This window comes from Arachis hypogaea, unplaced genomic scaffold, assembly GCF_003086295.3.
Source record: "Arachis hypogaea cultivar Tifrunner unplaced genomic scaffold, arahy.Tifrunner.gnm2.J5K5 arahy.Tifrunner.gnm2.scaffold_91, whole genome shotgun sequence".
Taxonomy (NCBI): domain Eukaryota; kingdom Viridiplantae; phylum Streptophyta; class Magnoliopsida; order Fabales; family Fabaceae; genus Arachis; species Arachis hypogaea.
The window spans coordinates 38,018-47,883 of NW_027255503.1; the positions used below are offsets into that span (position 1 = coordinate 38,018).

General features: G+C 33.8%; 1 protein-coding gene and 1 pseudogene across 1 annotated transcript; one reads left to right on the forward strand and one right to left on the reverse strand.

Annotated features, from left to right (window-relative positions):
* The first annotated feature begins 4,809 nt into the window (after window positions 1-4,809).
* LOC112785722 (cytochrome P450 77A3-like) lies at window positions 4,810-5,568 on the forward strand (annotated as a pseudogene).
* A 1,212-nt stretch (window positions 5,569-6,780) lies between these two features.
* Window positions 6,781-7,551, reverse strand: LOC114927262 (uncharacterized). Its single transcript, XM_029296884.1, has one exon. It carries the CDS (start codon window positions 7,549-7,551, stop codon window positions 6,781-6,783), a length of 771 nt encoding a protein of 256 aa, XP_029152717.1.
* Window positions 7,552-9,866: the final 2,315 nt, after the last annotated feature.

A 9,866-nucleotide genomic window follows, 5' to 3' on the forward strand; every position in this document is an offset into this window, starting at 1 on the left:
TTGGTTGAGATGGATTGTATTGATTATGTGGTTAATGGTTTTAGAGGTGGTGGTTGATGCTCTTGTTGATGAGTATGTAATTTGTATCTGATATTGATTGGTATGCATAATGGTTGATTAAGTTGAGTAGTGTTGGAACTTGAAATATTGAATATTATTGAATTTTGAGATTGATGAAAGTGGGAAATTGGTAGGTTGTGGATTGAATGAGGAAGTTAGAAATATGTGTTGGGAAATGTTTAATACTGAATTGGTAAAGTTTGGGTTGGTTTTAAAAGTTTTGGAATTGATGTTTTAAAAAGTGGAGGTTTGTAAAGTTTTATGAAAATCGTGATTTTGATCAACTTTGGCAGAGCATAACTTGATCTCTGGACCTTTGATTTGTATCAAACTTATTTAAAAAGAAAAACTAGTTCGATATGTTTACACCGTTTGAAGAACGGAGGAAAAATACTTTAAAACGAAAAAGTTATGCACGATCAAAGTTTAGTGTGCAAAACTGAAAATTCTGGACTTAGCAGCTTTTTGAACTTCTGCTATGCATGCGTACGCAAGAAACACACGCGACGTGGCCGTTGGACACTGTCCAAAGGGCTCGCGTACGTGAGATGTGTGTCGTGTATGTGGACATGGTCTTTTTCTTGGTTGCGTACGCGACCACATGGCACGCGGTGCGAGCAATGCCTTCGGGTTGAGGAGCTCACGTACGCAAACCAGTGACGCGTACGCGAGAGGTCCAGTTTTGCAATGGTGCGTACGCGAGTCCCCTGTTTTTCCAAACTTTAATTTTTTTATTTCTAAGGCATTCCTCCAGCTTTCAAAATCCTATTTTCTCTTGTTTAAAGCCTGGTAGGTGGATTTTGGGTAATGAAACATAGTGAGGGCTATGAAGAAGGTAACTTGTTGATGAAGAAAGAGGTAAATTGATGATAAATCATAGCTGATAATGATTATATGTGTTTAATGATGATGATGGCGGAAGTGCCATTTATATTATGAGCCGGAAGGCTATATTGATAAAGAAATTATGGCTGATTATGATTATATGATGATTGATTGAGTATGTGATTGTTGCACTTCCAAATATCTGAGATATGAGTTTTTCTGGGTGAAAGCAATGGCTAGCCACCACGTGCTCCAGGTTGAGACTCGATACTCTGCTGACCCTATGTCGTAAGTGTGGCCAGATACTGTAAAATTTTTAGATGAGCACGCCCCCGTGGATAAACACCGGCGTGTGTTATATGATTATGATTGAGAATTACTTGAGTTTTAGGGATGCACAATAGAGGAACAGTCCAATGGTTAGCTATTAAGACTTGTCGGGTTGGCTATATAACCGATAGATAAGACTCATCAACCATAGAACAGGCATGCATCATATGTATCTATGTGTTTGTTTAGTATGCTTTGTTTGAATTGCCTAACTGATTGCATAAACTACTTGCTACCTGTTTATCTGCTGTATCTGAATCTTAGTTGTGTTGAATTGCCTAACTGATTGCATAAACTACTTGCTACCTGTTTATCTGTTGTATCTGAATCTTAGTTGTATTTTTCCTTGTATGTAATAATTATGTTTGAATAAATTATTCCAATGGAGGTTGGGAGGTTCGGTGGAGTTCGAAAGGAGAGTTTTAGATAGAATGAAGACCCTTAGCTAGTTTCCTAATCTATTTTGGTTTAGTTATGTTTTATAAGTTTAAATCAACGTCGAAAGTTCTAAGATTGCCTTTGGCTTTTCCGGGACATTATATGTTAGATATGTGGGCACTGTTACTATGTTGAGAACTTCTGGTTCTCACCCCATATATATTTTGTGGTTTTCAGATGCAAGACGTGAGGCACCTTACTGAGGCATGTTGGAAGCTTCTGATAGCGAAGATCTCTGGTATTTTTTGGGCTTTATTTTGGTTACATGTATATGTAGATACTTATTATCTCCACTACTTATGTATATGATGTATTAACTTCCTCTTAGAGGTTATTTTTGAGAAACAGGTTCTGTAAAGTTTGTATTTTGGGTTCTTTTGGGTTCTCTTATATATATGTATATATATACTTATATGCTCTGGCCGGTTTATCTTCGCGAGCTGAGTCATGAGCCTTGTTAATTGTATTTTGGAACTCTTTAGTATATATCCATGTTAGCTTACTCTTATCTTGGTTCGTATACGTTGTCATTTCGTGTGTGTTGCACTTTTCGTTTTACCGCTTTTGTTTTGACTTTTTATCAAAGGCTCCTAGTTATTAAACTTATATATATATATATATATATATATATATATATATATATATATATATATATATATATATATATATATATAATTTTACTTAAGCATAAGATTTTAGAGCTCGTAATACCTCACCACCTCTGTCTTATGACTTAAGCATAAGATTCTATATGGTAGGGTGTTACACTACATATAGGGGTGAAAAAGGGCAGGCAGCCTGCCAGGGGCCTGTAGCCTGGCCTGTGTTTGCCCTGGCCTGACCTGGCCTGTTATAAAATAGGCACAGGCTCAGACTCTTATAAAAACCTTATTATGTTAATAAGCTAGGTCCAGGCTCACTAATTACCCTTATTGGCCTGTCAGGCCTGCTTGGGCCTTTTAATATATAATTACATATATAAATAAATTTTTTATTATTAACAAAATTATGAGATATTTTAAATTTATTATATTTAATTATAAATAGTTTTGTATATTTTAAATACTTTAAAGTTTAAAAATTCTTATAAATATTAAATATGACATTTTACATATAAATATGTTTATTAAAAAAAATTTTTAAATAATATTTTTATTTTTGTAAAAAAAATTAGCAGACATTTTAACAGGTTTCAGGCCAGGCCAGGCTGAATAACAGGCCAGGATTAGTACTTTGAAAAAAGCCTATAGCAGGCTGCAAACCAGACTCAAGCCAATTAACTACATGACAGGCCAGGCCTGTTAAGAGCAAAGCCTGGCCTGGCGCTGTTAAGAGCAAAGCCTGGCCTGGCCTGGCCTATTTCCACTCCTAACTACACATACAAGCCTTTTTGGTGTACAAGTCACTTACATAACGCGTGTGTGAAATCACGTTGTTCCTCTTTATATCCTGCGTTCCTCCTCCTCCTCCTCCTCCTCCTTCTTCTCCTCCTTCTTTGCGTTTCTCCTCTTTTTTCTTCGCGTATTGCATCTTCATCGTCGTTTTTTTTATTATTGTTGTTGTTGCTGCACTTTTTTTCCTCCTCCTCTTTCTATTGATTTTATAACATCATGTATTTTTTCTTCTTTGTTTGATTTTTTCCTCTTAAGAAGAATTATGAGAATATGAAATAAGAAGATGAAGAAGAAGAAGAAGCAACAGAAGATGAGGAAGAGGAAAAATTTTGAATTATACAGAACTTATCAGCACACATACACCGAAAATTCTTAAACAATACACTCAAATATCTTCGTGTTACACCTAAATATCTTCGTGTTACGCCCAAATTAAATTTACTGCAAATACAGAAAAATATTTTCTTTAATTCAGAACTTTTACATTATATTTAATTCAAACCATCAACAATGAAATATTATTCACCTACAGAATCATAAACTACTAACGAAAAAATTAACTAGAATCGAACCACACTTCAGCCACTTGATTGGATTCAAAATAATAATCAATTTCATTCTGGTTCAATTGACAATCTGAACTTGAATTATTCATTATCTTCAACAACGAGATAATTAAAGAAGAAGAAGGTGCAACAAGAAGAAGAAGAAGAAAGTGCAGTAATGACAAGAAGAAAAACGTGCACGCATAAATATAAATGAATAACTTGTATAAACTTGTATCAACAAATGACTTGTATATGAAGAATAATTGTTATAAAAATGTCTAATAATTAGAGATATGATATTATAATTAATATCATTAATAAATAGAACTGATAAAATTATGATAAATAGATCAATAAGAAAATGAGATAAAAAAATCAAAATATTATTAAATTATATACATAAAATAAATTTTAAAAAATTTTGATTAATTATGATTTAAAAAAAATTTTTACCAAATTTTTTTCTTTTTTCAACGTGGTTCTCTTTTCTTTCCCCTCAGCCGTTACCATCTGTCTCCAAAGTATATTACTTTAGAACCAAGTATTGGACGGTTTTCCGTATTAATAGATAGTAAAAGTTTGTATTATTGGAGAGAAAAAATAAAATTTATATTGTCAATAAATAACTTGACTAGGAACTTTGTAGATTTAGTGTTTTTTTCTGTTAATAATTTTGTCTATTATTTTTAAAATGGATAATTATTAAAAATTTTGAATTTAAATTATTTTTATTAAATAACCTTTAATTGATAAAGGATTACGGACTGATCATTAAGTAAAATGTCATTTTATGTTAAAATTAATAATGTTACTCGAATCTAGGCATAAGTATAGGTAGTCTAGGTTTGACAAATTTAGCCATAATAGGTTGGGGGTTGAGTTGAGTGGACCGAAAAAAGTAGTTCACGCCTAATTAGCCAACCCAATAAAACCACATTTGAATATTTAACAAAAAGAGTAAACTACCATTTGTACCCACGAAAGTTGAAAACGCTGACATATCTACCCATAGAAAAAAGAAATTACCATTTGTACCCATAAAAAATTATTTTTATAGGCAAAATTATCCAAACACTAAAAAATTACCTAAAATTCCTAAATTACCCTCATCTTCACCACCACACCACCTCCTTCACCCAATCACCTTTCTAACCCTAACCCTCTTCACCCAGCCACCACCCCTCTTTCTCTTTCTAATCTCCAATCCCACATTGATGAGATATCCTACCAGGACTATCTTCAGCTCTAACAAGTTCACCATTAATGCCGCCGTTTATGGACCGGTTTGGAAGTCTCTGCGGCGGAACATGGTTCAGAACATGCTGAGCTCCACCAGGCTGAGGGAGTTCCGTACCGTGAGGGACAATGCCATGGAGAATCTCATCAACCGGCTCAGAACTGAAGCAGAGAACAATAATGGCGTTGTCTTCGTCCGCAAAGATGCGAGGTTCGCGACGTTCTGTATCCTCGTTGCAATGTGTTTTGGCCTCGACATGGAAGAACACAAGGTGGAGAAAATAGATCAAGTGATGAAGAACGTTCTCATAACTCTGAATCCAAGACTCGATGATTAACTTCCGATCCTGAGTCCTTTCTTCTCGAAACAGAGGAAAATAGTGTTACAAGTTCGAAAGGAACAGGTGGATTTCATTGTACCGTTGATTGAACAGAGAAGAAAAGCTATAGAGAATCCAGGCTCCGACGAAATCGCAACAACGTTCTCATACCTTGACACACTATTCGATTTGAAGGTTGAAGGGAGGAAATCTGGTCCTCTAAATGATGAATTGGTTTCCCTCTGCTCAAAGTTCCTGAACGGGGGAATGGACACGACGGCGATGGCAGTGGAATGGGAGATAGCGCAGCTGATTGCGAATCCGAAAGTCCAAGAAAAGCTTTACAGAGAGATAAAGGAATGTATTGGGTGGTGGGATTTGAGATTAGAAAGAAAAAGAAGGGTGGTGACTGGGTGAAGAGGGTTAGGGTTAGAAAAGAGGGGTGGTGGCTGGGTGAAGAGGGTCAGGGTTAGAAAGGTGATTGGGTGAAGGAGGTGGTGTGGTGGTGAAGATGAGGGTAATTTAGTGATTTTAGGTAATTTTTTAGTGTTTGAATAATTTTGCCTGTAAAAATAATTTTTTATGGGTACAAATGGTAATTTCTTTTTTCTATGGGTAGATATGTCAGCGTTTTCAACTTTCGTGGGTACAAATGGTAGTTTACTCACATGATTATGATGATCTCTAGAGTTTCAAACTCAACTCAATGTCGTTGTCCTTCCATACTCTCTTCCTCGTCCTCATCGTCTCAAATCTCTATCCTATCATCCTATGGCTACTGCAGGGGCGGAGCTAGGCTAACTATTTAGGGGGGGCGGTGTTATATTTTATATTACTATTTCTATTGATAAAATTAAAAAAAATAAATATATAATCTCAATCAAAGTAAGACAATAATATATAAAAATTACCACTTACAGTTTTGTATCATGAAAAGGCTATTCGACGTTTTTTTCTATTTTCAAAATCATCTATAATTGAATTTGTGTCGAAAATAGCTGCTAATTCTTTTTCTATATAGATGACCAAATTATCTGCAAGAAATTCATCAGCCATCTTACTTCGGAGTCTTGTCTTAACAATTTTCATTGCTGAAAAAGCTCTTTCTGTTGTTGCTGTAGACACTGGTAGAGTCAAAACAAGACGTATTAATCTATCAACCATGTGATAAGTTCTTGATTTTCCTATTTTTTGCAACTTGTTGCACAATTCAGAAAGTGTACCAATGCCTTTCAAATGATTCTGTATATCATGTTGATAATGTTGCAACTGAGATTTCAAAATATTTAGCTCATTAGAAGGAAAGTCAAGGGGATAAAACTTCTCTGCTAACTTGCTGATTTCTTCAATATTAAATGATTTGAAATTGTCCTTAGGATCCAAAGCACAACTCAAAGTCAAAAGCTCTATTGTTTGCTCATTAAATCTACTATTCAACTATTGTATTTGAGAGTCAATTGTTGCCAAGAATACATCTATTCGATAATGATGCTCAACTGTCACACTTGGTTGACGAGATCGACCTCTTCCAAAAACATATTGTGCACTCGTATTAGGGACTTCAATTTCATGTTTTTCACAAAAATCTTTAACATTTGCAAGAAAATTGCACCATCCACCATCTCTTAATTATTGAAGAAGTAACTTTGATGTAGAAACAATATGCATTGCATTAAGAATATCTTGAGATTGTTGTTGCAGTGCTTGGCAAAGAACATTAGTGATTCCCATAATCTCTTTCATCAAGTGCAAAGTGAAAACAAATTCAAATGACAATAATATTTTACTAACACCATAAGCCTCACCTCTTTGTGCATAAGTTTTCCCGTCTTCAATGATATTATTCAGAACAATATTGGTAGCAGTAAACATTTTTACTAAACTGCAAATAGAATTAAAGTGAGAGCTCCATCGAGTATCCCCAGCTCTTTGTAAAGTGCTTATTTGATTCGCACATTTGCCTGTTTCTAATTCATTTTGAGCAACCAAGTTTGCATTTTCAATTGCTTGAACTTCTTGTAATTGATCATGTCTTTTTGAAGAAGCACTAACAATAGTGACAATAGAGTTTAATTGAGTAAAAAATTCATGAATTTGAAGTACCTCTCTTGAAGCTGTCACCAATGCTAATTGTAACCTATGAGCAAAATAATGCACATAGTATGCTTGTGGAGAATCTTTAAGAAACAAAGCTTGCAAACCATTCCACTCACCCCGCATGTTGCTAGCACCATCATACCCTTGACCCCTAATATTTTCAACTTGGAGATTATAATGAGAAAGGACAGAAATCAATTCTTTCTTTAAAGTTGTTGCACAAGTATCAGTGACATGCACAAGATCAAAAAATCTCTCTTTAACAAAACCATCTAGAGTAACAAATCTTAAAACAATGGCCATTTTCTCCTTTTTAGATTCATCTCTAGATTCATCAACAATAATACAAAATTTGGCATCTCCAATCTCTTCTCTAATTGAATTTCTCACCTTAGTAGCAAGAATATGTAGAATTTCTTTTTGGACATCATTTGAAGTATACTTAGCATTTTTTGGAGCATTTTCCAAAACATTCTTTTTCACTCTTTCATTGTAAGATCCCAAAATTTCAACATTTCAAAAGGTTACCTCTGTTGCTTGAACTTTGGTTTTCATCATGTCCTCTGTATGTACAACCTTGAAATGTCAACCATCTAATGCAATCTATAGATGCTCCTAGTTGAATTCAATTCTTTTCAATCTCTTCTTATGTTTGCTTATGAAGAAGTCTATCAATATGTTGTGATTGTTTCATCAAATCATCACATGATTTCAGAGCCTTATGATGGAATGAGTTAGGACCTTTGCGAATGTGATTCAAAAGAGCACATTCTTTTCCACTATTTACTTTCTTCCAATTCCTGAAACCATTCTCAATAAAAGTATTTGAACCCGTATTGATTGAAGGTTTCTTAGCAAAAAGAAAGTACGAAAAACAATATATAGCATCATCTTTTATAGAATATTCTAATCAAGATGGAAACAATTTAAACCATGAAGCTTGAAAGCGACGATGACTTTTATCACCAGAAAATGGATAATTATCAAGAATTGGTTGATTTGGCCCAACTTTAATATAAGCCCGATAGATTTCATCTCTTTTATTTGGAGAAAACTTCCAAATCATTGGTCGCATTCCAGGATCTCTTTCCAAACGAAAAACATCCAGTTGATTTGGAAGAAATCGTGGACGCTTTGAGCTATTCAATGAAGAACTTGAAGTAATGAAATTTGATGACCCCTCAAGTATTGGAGTAGTAATAGTAGAAGCATCTTCATTCTCTTGATCTTTTCTTTTAAAAAATGTATCAATAGTTTTGAACTTACTCATAATTCAAATGGCCAAATAAGTTCCTATAATTAAAAATATATTTAGCAAAAAATATAAATTACAGTCTAAATCTTTATAAAATATAAAAATTATATTCAATATAAAATAAAATATTAAAATTCAGAACAATAATACTAGCATCCTAGTATAAATAATATAAAATTGTAATTAAATAGTTAACTAATAAAAAAACTAAATATACAAACTAACATATAAAAACATAAACTTAATTAACAAATAATAATAAATTAACTAATTAAGTAAATAACTAAATATATAAAAAAGAATAAAAATAGAACATTTTTTTAGAAAGAAGAGTGAAAAATCACTTGTTAAACTATTATCTTTTTTTTTTAATCTGCAAAAAACAAAAAAAATAAAAGTCAAAGAGGTAAAACTGTAAAAGATAAGAAGATTAAAGAGATAAAGAAAAAGAAAAAAAGAAAAAGTTGTTACCTGAAATTTTGGAAAGCCAGGGCGGGAAGGGAAGAGGGAGAGATTGGTTGTATGCTGAAAAATAAAAAAAGGGGATGGAAATTGGGGAATGATTGTACGTTGAGAATTAAAAAAAGGGATAGGGGTTGGGAAATAAAAAAAGGATAGAAAATGGACTATTGGGCTGGATTTTTTAGAAATTAAAGGGGAGATTTGGAAAAGATAGAACAAAAAGAGAGAGGACTGGAAATAAAAAGGAGAGGACTAAACTATTTTCTAAAATAAAAACTAAAATTTTGGGGGGCGATTGCCCCTTTACTTCTATGTACCTGCGGCTCTGGGCTGGATTTTTTTAGAAATTAAAAGGGGGGGATTTAGAAAAGATAGAACAAAAAGAGAGGGAGGGCTGGAAAATAAAAAAAGGGAAAAACTACCATTTGTACCCATGAACTTTACGAACGCTGACAAAAAGTATCCATGGAAGAAAAATGACTTATACCCAGAAAGGCTGGATCCGTTGCGATAGTACCCGAAGTCATAAACGTTAGCTCCGTTAAGTTAAACAACAGGCACGTTAACTGCTTACTGCTTGTAGCCTCTAACGTGTCAAGATAATATACTGTTAAATCACTCATTTCCCTAATTTATCCTCAACTGTTTCTCCAATTTCAATTCAAACCCTAGATGTCTAGGAGAAGAGGAACCAATGTCTTCGAATGAAGATCAGCGAAGAAGGACTTCACCCAGACGATAAGCATTAAAGACGTTAGACTCCGTCAAGTTCACAACTGAACCAACAATCCAACGTATCGTAAGTCTTTTTGTTTTTGTGCTTCTGATCATATTAACTTATTGTGAATGATTCCTTATTCCTCCCTTTCACACTACAGATGATGGATTGCAAGTATTTTGT